The sequence below is a fragment of the Gopherus flavomarginatus genome, chromosome 1, assembly GCF_025201925.1.
Source record: "Gopherus flavomarginatus isolate rGopFla2 chromosome 1, rGopFla2.mat.asm, whole genome shotgun sequence".
In the NCBI taxonomy this organism is placed as follows: Eukaryota; Metazoa; Chordata; order Testudines; family Testudinidae; genus Gopherus; species Gopherus flavomarginatus.
Window position 1 is genome coordinate 12,845,727 of NC_066617.1, and position 19,744 is coordinate 12,865,470.

The 19,744-nt window shown below is 45.0% G+C and overlaps 1 protein-coding gene across 3 annotated transcripts in view; it reads right to left on the minus strand.

The window, feature by feature from the left end:
• Nucleotides 1–19,744, minus strand: part of SFMBT2 (Scm like with four mbt domains 2) — a 205,969-nt gene that overhangs the window by 137,442 nt on the left and 48,783 nt on the right. For all 3 annotated transcript variants that reach the window (XM_050936826.1, XM_050936824.1, XM_050936825.1), the window contains 2 exons: nt 18,274–18,368; nt 12,230–12,470 (listed from right to left, as the gene is read on the minus strand). In XM_050936826.1, the coding sequence (XP_050792783.1) occupies nt 12,230–12,470; nt 18,274–18,368 (336 nt within the window). The remainder of the gene's footprint in view (nt 1–12,229; nt 12,471–18,273; nt 18,369–19,744) is intronic.

The following is a 19,744-nucleotide window of genomic DNA, read 5'->3' on the forward strand; positions in this document are numbered from 1 at the left end:
GGGTCTCTACCATTAATTTTAAACCCCATTACTTAGTCCTGGAAAATAGTTAGTGTCTTGTCCAGGGCTCTCCATTGAGTAATGTTCTTTAGTTGATTGGACTTGGGAATTTCAGGAAAGACCACTTCTAGCCACTGTGAAGGGGCAAGGCCAGATGGCTATAGTAAAGTAGTGGGAGACAGATATATTAGCCTCATGCTAAACAAATCCCTGCTACCAGGATAAGCAAACGGCAGCTGCTCGAGGTCAATTAAGACATCTGGGGCCAATTAAGATCTTTCCAGAAGGCAGGGCGGACAGCTATGTTGATTGGGACACTTGATGTCAATCAGGGGCTGGCTGAAACTAGTTAAAAGCCTCCCAGTTAGTCAGGTGGGAGTGGGTGTCAGGAGCTGTAGAAGGGAGCCACGCTGTTGGAGAGACTGAGTAGTATAAACCATATCAGGCACAAGGAAGGAGGCCCTGAGGTAAGGGTGAAGTAGATATTGAGGAAGTGGGGGGCTGCTGTGGGGAAGTGGCCCAGGGAATTGTATGTGTTCTGTTCCTAAAAAGTCAGCTACCATAGCTGACACTATTAGGGTCCCTGGGCTGGAGCCCGGAGTAGAGGGTGGGCCCCCTGCCCCGATTAATCACTGAAACTGGTCTACACTACGCGTTTAAACCAATTTTAGTAGCGTTAAACCGATTTAACGCTGCACCCGTCCACACAACGATGCCCTTTATATCGATATAAAGGGCTCTTTAAACTGGTTTCTGTACTCCTCCCTGACGAGAGGAGTAGAGCTGAAATCGGTATTACCATATCGGATTAGGGTTGGTGTGGCCGCAAATCGACGGTATTGGCCTCCGGGCGGTATCCCACAGTGCATCACTGTGACCGCTCTGGAAAGCAATCTGAACTCGCATGCACTGGCCAGGTAGACAGGAAAAGCCCCACGAACTTTTGAATTTCATTTCCTGTTTGCCCAGCGTGGAGCTCTGATCAGCACAGGTGGAGATGCAGCCCCAAAAAGAGCTCCAGCATGGACCGTACGGGAGATACTGGATCTGATCGCTGTATGGGGAGACAAATCTGTTCTATCACAGCTCCGTTGCAGAAGATGAAATGCCAAAGCATTTGAAAAATATCTCCACGCTATGATAGACAGAGGCCACAGCACAGTGCTGTGTGACAAGCGTAATAGAAAGCCAAAGAATCAAATGGACGCTCATGGAGGAAGGGAGGAGGGACTGAGGACTCCAGCTATCCCACAGTCTCCGCAGTCTCCGAAAAGTATTTACATTCTTGGCTGAGCTCCCAATGCCTGTAGGGTCAAACACATTGTCCGGGGTGGTTCAGGGTATATCTCGTCAATTTACCCCTCTTTCCCCCCCGTGAAAGAAAAGGGAAAAAAATTGTTTCTTTACTTTTTTCAATGTCACCGTATGTCTACTGCATGCTGCTGGTAGACGCGATGCCGCGGCACTGAACAACAGCATCCTCTCCCCTCCCTTCCCCGGTGGCAGACGGTACAGTGCAGAAGGATGGTAGCCATCCTTGTCATCACCCCGTGAGTGCTCCTGGCTGGCCTCAGGTGAGGTCGGCCGGGGGCATCTGGGTAAAAATAGGAATAACTCCCGGTTATTCCCGGCAGATGGTACAGAACGGCTGGTAACCGTCCTCATCATAGCAACTGTGGGCTGAGCTCCATCAACCCCACCCCTTTCATGTCTAAAGAAAAGATTCTGTACTGCCTGGACTATCACAGCAGAGGGATGCTGGGCTCCTCTCCCGCCCCCCCCCCCCCCACCGTTTAATGTCCTGCCTGGACTATCATAGCAGCTGGAGGCTGCCTCTCCCTCATTTTATCTCACTAAAAACTCAGTGTTTCTTATTCCTGCATTCTTTATTACTTCATCACACAAATGGGGGGACCCTGCAACAGTAGCCCAGGAGGGTTGAGGGAGGAGGGAAGCAACGGGTGGAGTTGTTGCAGAGGCACCCCCTAGAATGGTATGCAGCTCATCATTTCTGCGGGATCTGACACAGAGCGGCCGTGCTCTCTGGTACACTGGTTCTCCAGTACACTTGCCCCATATTCTAGGCAGGACTGACTCTATTTTTAGATACAACATAAAGGAGGGAATGACCTGGGGGGAGGTCATTCCCATTTTTGTCTTCGCGCCCCCGGCCGACCTCAGTGAAGGTCAGCCAGGAGCACCCATGACAGCAGCAGACGGTACAGAACGACTGATAACCGTCATCTCATCGCCAATTTACAATGGCACAGCAGACAGTACAGAACGACTGGTAACCGTCTCTGCTACCTTGCAAAGGCAAATGAATGCTGCTGTGTAGCGCTGCAGTACCGCCTCTGTCAGCGGCATCCAGTACACATACGGTGACAGTGACAAAAGGCAAAACGGGCTCCATGGTTGCCATGCTATGGCATCTGCCAGGGCAATCCAGGGAAAAAGGGCGCAAAATGATTGTCTGCCGTTGCTTTCACTGTTTTTGCATTGGGATCGCAACCCAGAATTCCAGTGGGTGGGGGAGACTGCGGGAACTATGGGATAGCTACGGGATAGCTACCCAGAGTGCAACGCTCCAGAAATCGACGCTAGCCTCGGTACATGGACGCACACCACCGAATTATTGCACTTTTTGTGGCCGCGTGCACTCGACTTTATACAATCTGTTTTACAAAACCGGTTTATGTAAAATCGGAATAATCCTGTAGTGTAGACATACCCAGACTGTGCAAGGAAGGGTAGTTTCTCCTCACCTCCCTTGCTGGCTTATGAGGAAAATGGCTCAGTAGGCTGTGACCCTTGCCTCTAGAGAGAGAAGGGCTATGTAGAGGGTCACAGTGAGCTTCTGAGGCTAGTGAAATCCGCCAGGAAACGCGGGACCCAAGGAGACAAGATCAGAGCTTTGTCACACCACACTTAGTAACTGTGCTATTCCCCGATATACCATATTCAATACTGTTGCAGGGGACTTTCCTCTTGTCAAATAACAACTAAAAAACAATATGTGGATTTTTTTTTAAAGAAAATCTTTAGTTTTCATGAACTACAGAGAAATATATCACGATGATCTATAGTTCTCAACCAACTCTTTGGAGGCAACGTACCAAAAGTATCAGCCTAACAGATGAACAGAAGAAAGATGGTCTTGTCATTAAGAGGTTGGCCTGGACCTGCTTGTGGTCAACTCCATGACTTTTACGGCAAGGGCAAATCTGGCCCACGTTATCTGTCTCGATAACAGTGACTCAGATTATACTAACAGGATTAAATGAGCAATTTTACTGAAACCTTCCAAACACGGAAAAGAAATGGCCAGATCAGAATACGGTGCTGTGTACAGAAATGAACTAATATCAAGCTTGACTGAAAAAGTTGATTAAATTAGTTTAATTTAAGAGCCTAAACAAACCCTGAAGGAGGTTCTTTGTTTATTGCTTTTTACCTAAACCATGCTCTGCTGAAAAGCACTGCATGGGCATGAAATATTTATTCATTAAATCTTTCATAAAGATGCACACTATTGTTTTCAACCATTATATATTTATAACTTGTCATATGCCAGGAAAATTTTTTTTTTTATTTTTGTTCTCCTCCAGGCTGTTTATATGAGACTTGGTTCTTGTCAGCTTATCACACTGGGTCTGATTCTTATTTACACCGTGGTCTTCTCCACAGACAGAAGTCAGACTGTTTTAAGTACACAGGTATGGCTGTGTCCATAGTAGGAATTGTATCAATCAGTTAAAAAAAAGTTACAGTTCTATCCTCAATATATGTTATACCTGAACAAAATTCATGTTACACCAGATCCCCTTATACAACACTGGCAATATCAAGGTGCCACAAAATTGACGTAAACTTGGTGTCTCCCAGTGTAAAGTGTCCCTCTGGTGTGCCCCCTGCACATATTGGGAGTACGGAGGGGCAAGCAGGGGAAGTAGCTGGAGTGTGATGTGCTCCAGCAATCCCCACCTGTTGTATAGTCCATTGGGGCCATAGAGACAGTTCACACTACAGTGAATTTCAGCCTCACCACAGTGTGTTCTTCAGCAAAGTGGTTTTTTTCCCCCTTCACTTGAAATACACCAGTTTTAGCGAAGTGCTACATTTTAAAAGCTCGTTAAGAATAATTTGCTAATCATTCTGTGCCAATGCATAAGGCTGCCTACTATGCTAATAGAATATTTAATTGATGTTTATTTGCTGACTAGTTATTTATGTTAACATCCTTCCTGCATAATTAATACTCAGCTGAAGTCAAGGCTAAGACCACATATAAATACATTTTACTAAGAGAGCCATTTACAGTGTTTAAAGAAAGAAATCCTGGAATCTATTAACATTAAGGGAATCTAAAATCAGCTTTAATAGGATAAGCCAACAAAGGATTTGGCAGGGAAGATAAAAGAATGTGTAATTCTTCAGCACTATCCCCAATACTGGGTGCTGTGATTTGCTAAAGTAGGTGTTTGAGTTTCGTTTTACAATTCAATGGCCCAGTTAGCAGCTGGTGTAAACTGGCATAGATCCCTGCATCTCTGCTGATTTTAGATCCTCAGCAAGTAATTTCAGCTTTGCACAAAAGTTAAAATTTTATAAAACTGGGGCCAAATCCTGCTCTCAATCTTCAAAGCCATTTCAGTTAAATTATTCCATTCCAGCGTAACCAGGAGCAGAATTCCACTCTAAGCAGCTGATCTCTATGGAACATTATCAACATCAACTTGCAAATGTAGGTGAAGTTTAATTTCCTTTGGGGATCTCTTACAGGCTAGTAGGGGACATTGCTTTTGGTTTTAAGCATCCAGGATTCCACGTTCTGAGAGATGAGCTGGGAGGATGGTGGTGGTTCAGAACCACCACAATCTATGATGGAAATGATTAGTTTCAGAAGGTCACTTGGTTCCTCCTAGTGTGTGGAACAGAGGAGTGCTAAAACTTGCTAATCTCACTGACATGGCTGGGCTTCCCCCAACCCATTGCCTCACTGTCCATGATGGCAGACCAGAATGTGGTGGTGCTAAGGAGAAATGACACTATGCAACATATGCCTCTGTCAATGACGCTTCCCGTACTCATCAAGATACAATACAAATTAATGCTGCCCACTGAGGCGTTATCTCTTCTCATATACTTATGTGGGACCTCAATTACCACTCCTTGCACACCCAAACCACCCACTGAAACCAATGCAGTATTGGTGGATTACCAGTTTGGCTATTAATGTGCACCCTAATTGATGATGGGCCTAATTCTGACCTCAGACATGAAGACACAAGCAACACCAGCGGGAGCATCCTAGTTCTGAATTCATTATGATGAGGTTACCATGAGGCTAATTGGCCAGACTGTGTCACCAGTTGACACCAATGAAGTCAATGGATGTAACTGAAGCCAAAATATGAGACCCTGCATTTTTACAAAATACAGAAATATCTGTGTGTCAGTCTCTCTGAAGGCCCTGATGATCATCTCTCTGGCCATGAATAACTTCTTAGAATAGATCAAATTCTCCCCTGACTTGTACTTCCAACAATCTCAAAGGGTAAAATGAGGTTTTAGGAATATATTCTTAGAGATAAATCTTGAAGGTCTTATTCAGTCAAAGAGTTCTTATCAAAATCAAAGTAATTTTTTTTCGTGAGCAAAGATGAAGTAAAGCTTTCTGTTTGTGCCTTAGCATCTTAAATAAGACCTTAGCACCAGTCCACTAGTAGGTAAGAGGTAGGATGTGTGAATGTACTTCAACTGCTCTAGCAATATCATTTTGAATTACAAGGCAATCCATTTTGCTGCTGCAAGAGTCCAATCCTGTTCTGCATGAATAAAGTGCTCAGGATCACGCCGTAAGTGAATCATGCCTTCACCATGGAGGGAAAGTCACAAATTAATCTAATGCAAGAAAAGTGGAAAAAAAAGGCACAAACAATCACTATTTTAAATTATAGCCCTAGCGGCATGTTTGCCTGAGAGGCCCAATCCTGCAGGATGCTGAGCATCCACAATGTCCACTGATGTATTTGGGATTTGGTGAGGCTCAGCACCACCCAGGATCAGGCCTTTGAGTTTTAACTCTACCCACGCAAGTGAATCTTGCTAGAAAAGGCTGCTTGCTGAACCTAATCAGAAGTGCAGGCTTACGAGTTAACAGGAGCACATCGATCCTACTAGAATTCTATTGGGGGGAGGGATTGTTCCTCAAGTTTTTCATCCCTATATCAACATATCCCAATATTAGAAAACAGGCCTGGTTCTCTTCTTCGTTGACTCCTACATACGTCCCCTGATTTTACTGGTGCTACTTCCAATTTACACTGTTGTAATCGAGAACAGAATCAAGCTCATCGCATGGATTTTACAACAGGGAAGGAGAATCCGGCCCTCCTTGAATTACGGTCTGTCAATAATGTTAAGGCAAAACTATCCAAGCAATTCCAAGTGTACACAATAATCTTGTCTTCAGTGCATCCTAGAATGCATTAAGATAATGCCAGAGGAGACGCTGCTCTGTTGGCTCAGCTGTAAATCTGCAATCTGTACAAAAACCAGATGTCAATCAAAAGATGTTGCTGCTCTCTGCGCATTTCACGATGCATAATTTAGCCACACTTGTCAAGTTCCGTGCGTGGCTCTTCTACCTGACGGTAAATGTGTTCAGGAACCCAACTGTCATCAAGAGAGGGAAACAGCACACGGAGACAAACGGCTAGGAGAGGGAGGAGGTCTATTTTCTTTCACAATTAAAGACATTATTAGTAATGAACGTTCAGCAAACCACAAATTATTTTTTAACTCTTCAGAAAACAGTCCAGGATATGCTTGCAGCTATTACATTGTCAGGCATAAAATTCACCTAGGGAGTCTAAGACCATTGGAAACCCCATGTCAGTTCTGTGGCAGAAAGGAAGGTGGTCCATGAGGAGCAGCTGAGTTCTGCACCAGTTCCACATACCCCAAAGCTCCCCTTCACTTTAGCCTATGTCTACACTCCAATGTGAGCCCGGGCTCTGACTCAGGCTTGAGCCCAATCCCCGCCTTCAGTCTACACACAAATCTCTCAGACTCAGGCTCAGACCCAGTGACTAACCAGATTCACGGCCAAGGAGCTGTGATCATCCAGATCCACAAACCCACTCCTAATGAGTGAGCCTGTATTGTGGCCCCATTGCAATCTGGAGACAGGAACAGCAACAGCAGAACGGCCCTACAGTATGCCCTGCCCATGACTTGAGCATGAGGTTCTGTGCCACCCACTTATGGTCTAAACCCACTAAAGTCAAAATGCCATTGTTTTCAATGGGCATTCAATTGTTCCCCATGCAAATCATATTTGCTTAGGCTTTATGCAGAGGGGTAAAAACACAAGGGGTGAAATTTACCTGTATTAGGCAGCACTGGTTTATGCCAACGGTTAACTGGTAATTTAAAAACAAAAAAAAAAATCTGTCCTAAGATGGGACTTTACAGCCGATCAGCAAAATGTAGCTATAGACCATAAGGATGTCTTCACACTTTCTTCCACAAGTTCATGAATAAACATCGGTTCATTCAAATGAGTTTTATATTAATTCATTTAAATAATTTTCATTTTGATTTGAATGGTAAACAGAGCTATTCTGCCAGGATAGTTGAGTTTGCAATTCAAATTACACACCAATTTGTAATGAGAAAAATATAATTAATGGCAAGAGTTGAAGTAACTAATTTTACGCCTTTGATTTTCTACCGTAAGGAGTGGGGAGGGCGGGGCACAGGGAGAGACACAGGTTATGTCTACACTGCAGCTGGAAGGATGCGCCCCTCCCAGCCCTGGCAGATAGAAACGCCTGCTCAAACTCGTGCAGCAAAAATAGCATTGTAGATGTGGCAGTATAGGCAAGATAGCAGCCTGACAGAGCTCCTGGGTCCATACGTGGGTGGCTAGCCCGGGTCACCACATGTGCTGCAATGTCCACATTGCTCCAGTTAGCGTGCGAAAAACAGCAGAGTCAGCACACCTCCGGCTGCCATATATTCTGTTCCAGTGCATCACATCATAATGTCACTGCAGGACATAACATGACTTGACAATATGCTCACGGGCACAATGATGCAAAGTTAACACCTCCCAATACATAATAATGTAACAGTCAGTAAATTAAACGACTTCCTTACATTGGGATCATAAACAATAATTATGTGGCAGCTGTCCCTTGGAAGCACTGTATGTGCCAAAGAGTAAATCAAGCCCTATTGATTTGCTAAGCTGAACAAACCTGTTCTCTCCCCTCTAATGAAATTCATAATCTCCTTTTTCATTTTGTGCTGCTGTAATGTGGTATTACTTTTACATGTAACACTAGCACTGATCAGTTCTTTCTGGTAAGCAGAACACAATACAGTCCCAGTGCAGCCGTTCTGCCAGTTTAACAAGTGTGTCTTTGCAGATTTGCTTATTAAACAGAGCCCATCGACTACTGAATGAAAGCAAATCTTAATGGCTGGCCCACGGCCATGCTGCTTGCACTTCTCTTTGCAGTGACGGCCCAATCCTGCATTTCATAAGCAGCAGGTATTCCAACTCAGATCAATGAGTGCATGACAAGGCCCTTAAAATACTGGCTGCTCTCATTAAACATGGAGATTAAATTATTTTTTTGAAGGCATGATAGTGAAATAGGGTGTGATGCTAAGAACACAAAACATTTTGAGGAACGTTGTATAAAACAGCAATTTCTCTTATACCAAATACAGGGGCTTATCTTGCACCCCTTACTCAGCCAAAGCTCCCACTGACTTCAATAGGAGTTTGACAAAATAAGGACAGATGCACTCACTGATCCAACAAAGCAGTGAAACAGAAGCATGACCTTAAGCCCAGGACTACATGCGTGAAGTTATGCACACACTACCAGCCAGATCTTCAAAAGTGCTCTGCACCCAACAGCTCCCGGTGTTCTCGATGGGAGGCAGCGGGGGCTGCGTATTTTTTAAAATCCTGCCCACTTCATTAAGGTGCTTAAAGGGGAACTGAGCACCTCTGAAAATCTGGCCTTTTTGTTCCTTCCGGGATCAGGGCTAGAGTAAAAAAAAATAAAAAAAGAGTAATGATCCCAGGACTTAATCCAATAGGCAACGGGTAAAATTTCAAAGCACCTACCTGATTTTGGAACCCAAGCCCAAAGTGATTTAGGCATCCAGGAACCTAAAGTCCATTAACTTTTAAGTCTGCTGAATGCCTAAGTCTAACAGTTACATGCCCCATAGATCTTCAGCTGCTGCCTCACCTTGCAGGCACCTAAATTCCCAAGATGCCTAAATTTCCACCAATAAAGTCACTATGGTCCCTATGTTTCTGCCAGTGGGCATGTGCAAAACTGCCCCAGTCCTGTGGCTGTTGAGCTGCTCAGCCTCCTAGCTCACTCCTCAGCCCTGGCAAGATTCACAAACTGGGCCTCCTCCACCCATCTCACCTGATCTGATAGCGTGCCCTGAGCATGCCTAACCGGCACAAGACAACTGGGAAGGCACAGAGCTGGTGAGAGTGTGGCTATATCCAACAGCCCAGCAGTGAGGAGAATCAATGGGAGACCCAGGTTTGTGTCCCCACTCTGCCTGATTTGAAGCAGAGACTTGGCCCCAGGTCTCGCACCTCCCAATTGAGTGCCCTGACCACCCGCTTACTGGGTATCCTGGGACGGTTTCCCATCTCTTCTGTTGATGCTGTTCCACTTTGTATAATTAATAGTCATGTGGCCAGAGTGTGTGTGTGTATAAAAAACACTACAGCCCAGTAGCTGAAGCACTCAGCTCTGAGACCTGTATTCAAATCCCAGCCTCTAAGCAAGCAGAGCAGGGATTTGAATCCAGATCTCCCATGTAAGGGCTATTGGCTGGCTGTCTTTCAGTTTTCATGAGAAAGGGATGACCTGGCTTAGCCACATAACTCCAGAAGATGGCTCACAGCCATGAATCCAAAGCAGAGGCAGGTGCCTTCCTTGGGCCTAATTGGGCACCTAAGTACCTTTGAGGCTGGTGGGCCCTAAGGCCACCCATCTCCTTAGCATTATCTACTGGCTATCTTAGGCAGCTCCCTGCTCAGCCTGCTGGCTTCTCAGAATCCTGTTCTTATGCCCCTAACTATCCTCTATGCATTGTATAGGGAGCCTGGGGCCTAGCTCAGAGCTGTAAATTCCACTGGGCACCTGAGAGGTAGATGTTGCACCACTTAGCACTGCAAAATGCCGAAGTCTCTTTGTGGGCCTAACCCTAAGTACTTCAGCTCCTAAGTTCCAAGGAAATGAGACGTAGGCACTTTGGAAAGTTGTTCTCCATCATCTGTGCATTAAAGTTTGTTTATTCAGTGAAAAAATATATATACACACACACATACAGAGTTTCCACTGCACTTTTTCAAGCGAGCAGCCTGAATTCAGCACCTACCCTGACTTATACCCTACGCAACCCCAATGGTTTCCTGGTACTGCACAGGGCACACATGACATCCCGACAGTACAAATGCTGAACACTGAACTGTACATCAGCGCAGAATTTGGCCACCCAAGCTAAACAGTGCACATGTTAGTAGCCAGGACCAGAAAAAGATTCCAACCCTTCCCCAAAGAGCAAATGCCTCCAGTTATAAAACAATCATTATTTTCTATTATAGCAGTCGATAAATCCTCTTACCTCTTGACCCTGGCATTTCATGATTTAGTTTACGGCACTGTATATTTTCTTACAACATTGATTATAAGCCACATAATAAAAGGAGTTTAAAAAAAAAAGCCGCCACATAAAAGATTAGGAGACCAATAAAAATCTAACCCCTCTCAAATCAGCCTGATTTATTACGGCTTGGCTAACAAACCTTTCCATCACATTTGCATTCAGGTATCAAGCTCTATTTCTGTTTTTTATAAATCCATCGTTTTTTATTCAAGGGACACAGTCAGGTCAAATCGGGTCCAAAGACATTTACAAACCAGATCTGTTTTCTGCCTATGCTAGGAAATGGGCCAAATTCATCCTTAGCTCAAGTGTGCATAGCTTCCATTGAAGAGACACCACGGGTCAGGCTGATGCAGTATCTCTGCCATAATCATGTACAACAGGCAAATGAAATGTCAACCTTCTGAATAGCCATTATAAATAGGAAGTAAACCTTGCCCCTCCCCCAAAAAACCCTCCTATCTCAGAAGCAGGTTTTTAAACTTTCCTTCATTATATTCCCAAATAACGCGCGTTTGGGACTAAATCTTCATCCCACAAAGATTGAATGAACTGGAACAGTGCAGCGAACATAAATGGAAGGGTGGTGAGATCAGCATCCTCTGCCCAACTAGAGCAGATAGGTACCTATTCCATAGAAGCAACTATAGCCAACAGACTACAGCAGCCAACTATATGCCCTCTATGAAAGGGCATGGCCAATCTATGTCATGGAGCCACTGGCCCTGCTTGCTTCTTTCCCTACCGTACTGTTACCCAGGACCACCAGGATACACTGTTCCTCCGGCAGGGAATATGGAGCTCCCCTGAGCCGACTGTCTCTCCTGCACAGCCAAACTACAGCCATCACCCATCAGAATCTTGCGCCTCTCCACAGCTGAGGAGCCATAGTTGCCTCTTAGTGAACAAGGCCCAAATTCAGCAGTCTTTATTCAGGCAATGCTCCCATTGTCTTTAAAGGGCCGAGTAAGGACTGCAGGATTTGGCCCTGAATGGTTTCTGATCTTTCCGAAGCAAAGCCAATCAAGATTCTAGCATAGGGACAAAGGGGCTGGAAAGGTTTTTTGGAGGATTGTAGCATAGGGCCAAATTCTGACCTCAGTTACACTCAGCCTACATGAGGGTGGACTGGAGTAAGTGAGATCAGAATTTGGTCTTTTCTTGCTAGAAGTACAAGCCCATTTCCCCTTTCCCCCCGATGGAAAACATTGGTTTTGCAATATAGGGACAAATTCCCTTCCCAACGCTTCCGCCTACAAAAAACTTTTATATTATCATTACTACGATTTGTTGCATAATTCCCTTCCTAGGATCTGATCTACAAGTTCTTTGCAAGCAGGATCCATCAGTGAAGTCTAATGGCCAATTTCTCAGTTGCTGTAAAGTGACTTCAATGGAGCTACATAGGTTTACACCAGCTGAGGACCTGATGCAGGTTGATTGTAGGCTTGGAGTCAAACCACATCTTATACGAGACCATGACCCTCCCAGAAAGCATAGAACTCACCATCTGGAGGCATCAGCACCTTGTTGTTCTGCGTACACCAGCCCACTGGATGAAGGTCAGCTGTCATCACATCGCACCAGAAATCTGCCCTGCGATCATCTCCATAGCCACAGTAACGTAGCAACAAGAGCTGCCCACACGTTGTAATGATTGTAGCCACCCAGTAAGTGTCCGGATTGTTCTTGTTGGCCACTTCTAACTTCATCCCTGGTTGGAAACTGCTCTGAAGGCTGATTTCAACCTTGCAAAATTAGAAATAGGTATTATTTTTCCATATAACAGAAGGAAAATACGGCATGATCTCTAGCTGAGCAATGCTAGCAGGCAACATTCTTAGGTGCCGAGTGGCAAGGTCTAGCAGACAAGACACTAAATAACAGTTTGGGGGACCACAGTTCTATCCTTAGTTCTGCCACTGACTGGTTGAGTGACCTTTGGCAAATCACTTCACCTCTGACCCTCATCTATTCAGAACATAAGCTCTTTGGGGGTAGAAACTGTCTATTATGATGTGACTGTAGAGATAGTGGCACCTTGATCTCAGTTAGGCCTCTAGGGGAGACTGTCATGCCAGTAATAATTTTAAGCATGGCTTCTGGGAATGGGTGAAACCCAGCCCCAGACAGAGGGCCAGCACAAGCCCTATGTGCCACTACTAAAGACTCGCTTGAGCTTGAGCCGAGGTATGATGCAAAGAACTTGTTACCACACAGCTCCACCAGGTAAATAACAGGCCCCTTCTGCTTGCGTGTGAGATGCTTTATAATTGAGGCCTGGTCCTCAGAGGTGCTCCATACCTGTAATTCTACCTCTCAGGTATAGAACAATTCCGAGGACCAGGCCACAATTATAATAATTTGTATAGAACACCTCACATGCAACCATCTCAGAGCCCTTTACAAGCACTCTGGGCTGAACCCTGCCCCCACTGACGTCAGTGGATGCAGGTCCATGCTCTAGCGGATTAAAGTTCTTAATACCCTGCTGAAGAAGGCACAGGCAGCATCACCAGCCGCTATTACAGATGGCTAAAGACAAGAAGCTCCCACGGAAGTTTGCAGCAAAACTCCCATTGATGTCGTCAACAGAAGCGGGACTGGGTCCCAAGCAACTTGCCTGAGGAAAACTAGAAAATACAATACATATTCTGCAGGCCAGTGGTTCTCAACCAGGGTTACATGTACCCCTGGGGGTACTCAGACGTCTTCCAGGGAGTACATCAACTCATCTAGATATTTGCCTAAAGCACTAGCAAAGTTAGTACAAACGAAAACTTCAAACAATGACTTGTTTATACTGCTGTATATATGGTATACTGAAATGCAAGTATGATATTTATATTCCAATTTATTTATGTTATAATTATATGGTAAAATGAGAAAATAAGCAATTTTTCAGTAATACTGTGCTATGACATTTTTATATTTTATGTCTGATTTTGTAAGCAAGGAGATTTTAAGTGACGTGTAACTTGGGGGCAAGGAAGACAAATAAGACTCCTGAAAGGAGTACAGTTAGGGTTACGGGGCACGGTTGGCAAAGGCTGAGACCCATTGTTGTAGCACATTCCTAACCAATGAAGTTAAAACTGAGGATATGCCTTATGCACTAACTTTCTGTATCAATTAAGAGTTCTTTTGATATCTCCAGTTTTCCCTCCCAAGCTTGGAAGAAAGTTATTCCCCTGATTAGGGTATCACCCTAGAATTTAGGAGACCCTCGTTCAATTCCCTGCACCACTTCAGACTTCCTCTATGACCTTTAGCAAATTAGTCTGTGACTCAGTTCCTCTTCTCTAAAATGAGGATAATAACACATCCCTACCTGACAGGGATGTTGTGAGGACACATATGTTAAAAACTGCTGTTAATAGGTGACGTAAGTACCTAATATGGACACAGAAGAGGAATACAAGTCTGCCTAAATCCATTTCTTGTGTCTTGTTTTATACTTAGACTACAGGCCCCTGGGGGCAGGACACCTTTCTGGTCTGTGCTTGTACAGTGCTGAGCACAACGGGGTCCGGGCCCATGACTAGAGCTCTTAGGTGCTACAGTAATACACATAACAACAGCCTGGGGGCTTCAACCAAATGATCCAGGAGTCAATCGTAACAGTGGTTTGTTAGTCGAGAGGAATGCAGCTCCTCTGGAGTTAGGAAGATGCCTCCTTTACCTGCCTCACACATGATTACTGCAGTCTAAGCACTGATAAATTGCATCATTTAATTATTTTCATATCACAAGTACATTTGTCCGGCATCTAGGCATTCACGTTCCGTCAACAGGAACTGCACGCGTGGCTCGGGGCTAGTCCGTGGCCCTGTTAGCTAGGCTCTTAGATAGTGACCAAGTCCACAGAATCTGAGCACCTCGTAAAATGATCAAATACACACGTTAAGCTGTAATGATCTCTCTCGCTCCGCCTCTCAGCAATGACCAGACTGTGACATTTTGGGGAGCGGGGGATTTGGAGGGGGGGTATAACTATACAAAGGGTGGGTTGAAGACGTGGATTTTGTCTCTGTCTCCAGGGTCCCCAATCTCTTCTGAGAACAAAAGTTCCAGATTCATAGTGGGACATGCCCCTGTACATGAGTCTCACCCTTGAGGCTGACAGTTCCATTCTCCCACTGGAACGTAGCCATTGGGGAAGGTCACAATCACAAAGGATGAGGTAGGTCCCCTAGGTAACCCAAGCCAATGCCATAGACCAGGGGTTCTCAACCTGCTACAGAAATTCCATGGTCCTCCTGTGCCATAACAACTGTTTTCCTGCATATCCATTAGATTAAAAGCCAGGGCCGGCGTTGGGGAGTAGCAAGCAGGGCAATTGGCCAAGGCCCAACACCGGTGGCCCATGAAGCTAAGCCACTTGGGCTTCGGCTAGCCTTGCAACAGTGACTTTTTCCCTTTCTTCCTCTAGCTAATCTTTTAAATGTAAAGTAAACCAGAAAAACCACTTTATTTGCATGTGTATAGTGCTGGTATTTGACTCCTAATGGGAGTGCTATTGTGTCACAAAAGACCCTTTTGTCACAGCTTAATGGTTCCTTGCTTAATATGCAAGCCAGAAACTGCAAGAGAGAGCAGAGAAAAAAAAATTCTCTCTGGTTCCCTTTAAAACCAAACTGTTTCTCTCTGCTTAAAAGCCCCTAGCAGAGAAAAGAAAAATATAATATTCCTACTGGCTTCTGGATTCTATCTTTCCCACAAATGCTGCCACCATGTCATAACCTAGTCCCAGATTTGGACCTTAGTGTCCAAAATATGGGGGCTAGCATGAAAACCTCCAAGCTTAGTTACCAGCTTGGACCTGGTAAAGCTGCCACCACCCAAAAAATTAGAGTGTTTTGGGGCACTCTGGTCCCCCCAAAAACCTTCCCTGGGGACCCCAAGACCCAAACCCCTTGAGTCTCACAACAAAGGGAAATAAACCTTTTCCCTTCCCCCCTCCAGGTGTTCCTGGAGAGATACACAGAAGCAAGCTTCGTGAATCTAAACAGAGGGATTCCACCCTCTCTATTTCCAGTCCTGGAAACAGAAGTACTTCCCTCTTCACCCAGAGGGTATGCAAAGTCAGGCTAGTAAATCTAACACACACAGATTTCCCCCTGACTTCTTCCTCCTACCAATTCCCTGGTGAACACAGACTCAATTCCCTGGAGTTCCCCACTAAAGAAAACTCCAACAGGTCTTAAAGAGAAAGCTTTATGTAAAAAGAAAAAAAAGTACATAAAAATGGTCTCTCTGTATTAAGGTGACAAATACAGGGTCAATTGCTTAAAAGAAATATGAATAAACAGCCTTATTCAAAAAGAATACAATTCAAAGCACTCCAGCAATTACACACATGCAACTAAAAATAAAACAAACCTATCTTTTTGTACTTACAACTGGGAAACAGAAGATTAAAAAGCAGGAAATAGACAAATCCTTCCCATAGCCGAGAGGGACAGATACAAGACAAAGGACTCAGACACAAACTTCCCTCCACTCAGATTTGAAAAAGTCTTGTTTCCTGATTGGTCCTCTGGTCAGGTGTTTCAGGTTACTTCTTTCCAGGTGAAAGAGACATTAACCCTTAGCTATCTGTTTATAATAGCTTCGGCTTTCAGCGCCGGGCAGCAGGGCTTGGGCTTCAGCTTTCTGCCCTGGGCCCCAGCAAGTCTAACGCTGGTCCTGCTTGGTCCTGAAACCTGCTGGTCCTGAAACCTGCTTGCAACTCCCCAGGGGGCCCCAGACTCCTGGTTGAGAACCACTGCCACAGAGGGCTTGGAGGATGGGGCGTGAAAACTTGACCTGGAGCCAGTATTCAGCAAGGTGCCAGTGCACAGAGCAGAGTGCTGGAAGGAGCGAGGTGCTCTCACGGGACAGTTGTTGTGCTCTGAACCGACTGTCGATTGAAGGTCAGGAGTTTCACATCAAGGACAGAGAATTACATCATCCAGCCATGCGGTCGGTGGTGTGTGGATCACTGTGGCTATGTTGGAATTTGATAGGAGGGACTACAATCTCCTTGCCTCACATAGGTGGAATTGGAAGCGTTTTGCAACCGTCGCTCTTTGAGTATCCAGAGGAAGAGACCAGGTGAACACTCATGCAGAGGATTCTCCAAAGAGCATGCTTCTCCCCTCCAACTTCGATTCATCATTTCCAGGGTTCAGCGTCATCCAGGAGCCAGTCTCAGCCAGGCCCCTGTAAAGACAGCTGGGAGATGGTGCTGTTCGCATCTGAGCAGAAGATGTAGTAGTGCCGGTTGCATCTGTATCAAATGGCATGGGGAGAGACAGGAATGCTGAGGAAATAGAGGAGCAGGTGCCCATCATGGCTCTGAGGGTGGCCTGAGAGGGGCAGCTGAACTCACCTCTGTGCAAACCCACTAATCCCACCATAACCGTGAGGTGGGATGGCACCATTTTATAGCTGACTATATCAAATGCTATGGAAAGGTCTAGCAATAAGAGCATGAGCATACAGCCCTGTCCATAGCCAAGACAAGATCATCCCTCACGGCCATCTCTGTTCCATGTCCTAACCTGAACCCTACTTGGGAGGGATCCAGGATATTGGCGATATCTAGGAGTTAAGCTTCCCAGTTAGTTTGCTTAGAAACTGGAGGTTAGACAATAGGCAGCAGCTGGAGAGGTCGGTCGCAACATGCAATGGTTTCTTAACTACTGGCTGCATTGTGATGTGCTCTGGGACCACAACAGATTTCCCTTCTCAAAGAAAGTGGCAACAATCTCAGTCCATAGGGATTCCAGGTGCTCTCAATGCTCTTCCACAAACCAAGAAAGGCATGGGGCCAGAACTGCAGACGGTGGCTGTTTTACCACAGTGCTTCCAGAATTCCATTGTGCGAATGAACCAACTTCACATGAGGGAAGGTGTCATATTCTCAGGCCTATGACGGTTGTACGGATTCAGGTGCCCCAAGATGCCATTTCTGCTACCAGAGAGTTTCTCTGAGATGTAGGCTGATAGCTTGTCACTGCAAGAGACACCGTTTTCTGGAGCTGAAAGGAGGCATCCCATGGTAACCAGGCTATTTAACATTGACAGGCTTCTCAGAAGAGGCCTGTCTGAAGGAGGGCTTTGAAGGAACAACGTGCATGCAATTTCTGTGTGGTGGGGTAATATGGAAGAAATTAAAGGGATCAAGGAGGTGGGAGAAGCAAAGGATGCAGGATGCGGCATGGTAGGGAATGAGAGCTGAATGTAGGCAAGAGGAAAGCAGTACAGGGCCTTGAGAAGGGGTAAGGATAAGAAGCTTGAATCCAAAGTAGAGAGAAGCCAGTGGACCCAAAGAAAGGCATGAGAACAGGTGTTCAACCGGAGAAGGAAGAGGATTTCAGAAGGAGAGGGAAAGGATTCCAGCATTTTGGATTGGGAGGAAGAAATTTTGAGGCAGAGAGAAAAGTTTGGTGATGTTTCCTCAAGAGCCATTAGCCATGCCTTTAAATTTTCCAGGATGACCCTCTCCAATCAGAATGAAAAGAGGAAGGGCACAGGACTTTCTCAAGGCCCAAGTGAAGTACGTACGTGTCTGAATGAGGTGTGAGGAGCAGCGCTTGCTCCCGTTTCTTCCAAGTATTCATCCCAGTTGAAGTCGGTCTCCTCGATGCTAGAACCTTCATCTGTTTGGGGGGAAAAAAGCAACATAAAATTAGAACATGATTAATGCAGGCAATAAACTACACAACGGTATCGGCCAAAAGTGGGAAACTGGCAGGCAGTAAAATCTCCACACAAGATTTTAAAAACCCACTCTTTTAATAGTTATGCATATTTGGATTCCATGGGTTTTGCTGCATTTCCAAGATATAATTTGGTATGCTGGCTTTAGCAGTTACGCCTCCAGAGACTCTTTCTTTGTGGGCCAGTTGGGTGAGCGAACAGAAAGCACTGTACCCAGTAGTGCAAGAGAGTCCACACTATTTCACAACTCTTTTTATAATTTCTCAAACTTTCACGTCTCCTCCATCAGTCATCATGAGTGTACGTTTTGCAGTACAGTGAATAAACATGCCAAACAAATAATAAAGTCTCTGCCCCAATGCATTTCTGAACTAAGGGCCATGAGCCAGATCCTCAGCTGCCCGAAGTTACAGTACTGCCATTGAAGCCAATGCAGGGGTAGAGATTTACACCACCTCAGCATCTGCCCCCCTGCTGGGTGCACTATTGCAAAGAGGTTAGTATCTATGTGCAATGCTGCCTTTTGCTGGATGGAATCAGAACTACTCAACTGCATATCATAGGCCCTATAATGCTAACAACTAGGGGAAATTCCGCTTTTATTTAATTAGTCAGAACCTGAGCTTTGAAAGCAGGAGCTCTGTTGTGGCTGTGAAGAGCCAGATGATAGAATTCAGGTGCCATCTCCCAGTTTCCCATTACAGCTACCTATAATTTTTGCTTTTCTATCACATCTTTCATGTGAAGACATGAAAACACCGTACAAACAATTAACTGATCCTCACAACATCCCAGGAGCTACGTAATGCTACCCCCATGTTACGGATGGGGAAACTAAGGCACAGACCATTTTTGTATCTAGCCTGAGATCACACAGGAAATCAGCTGCAGAGCTAAGAACAGAATCTAGATCTTCTGACTCTCAGGCCTCTGGATTAACCCTTATATACTCCATCCCACAGCTAAAGTTCCATAATTATTCACAGGTTTTGCTACATATCTATATAGCCCCTAGCAAAATGGAACTAAGGTCTCAAAGTGCTGCTGAAATACAAATAATACAAATTACAAACAAATCTTCTTGCACTTACAGAAAAGCAGCCAAATCTGATTATTTTAAAGTAAAATAAAAGCAATGTTTGCAGGCAATCTTGGAAGAATGGTTTCAACTCAGAGCAAATATTTACAGTCTAATAGTGAGGCACTGCAATAAGGATTTATCAGGCAAACTCTGAGAGACCCTTTTCCTTCCAAAGCATTCATCAGCATGGCCATGATGTAATTAAAGTGCCTCATGACAAACTGAAGGAAGAAA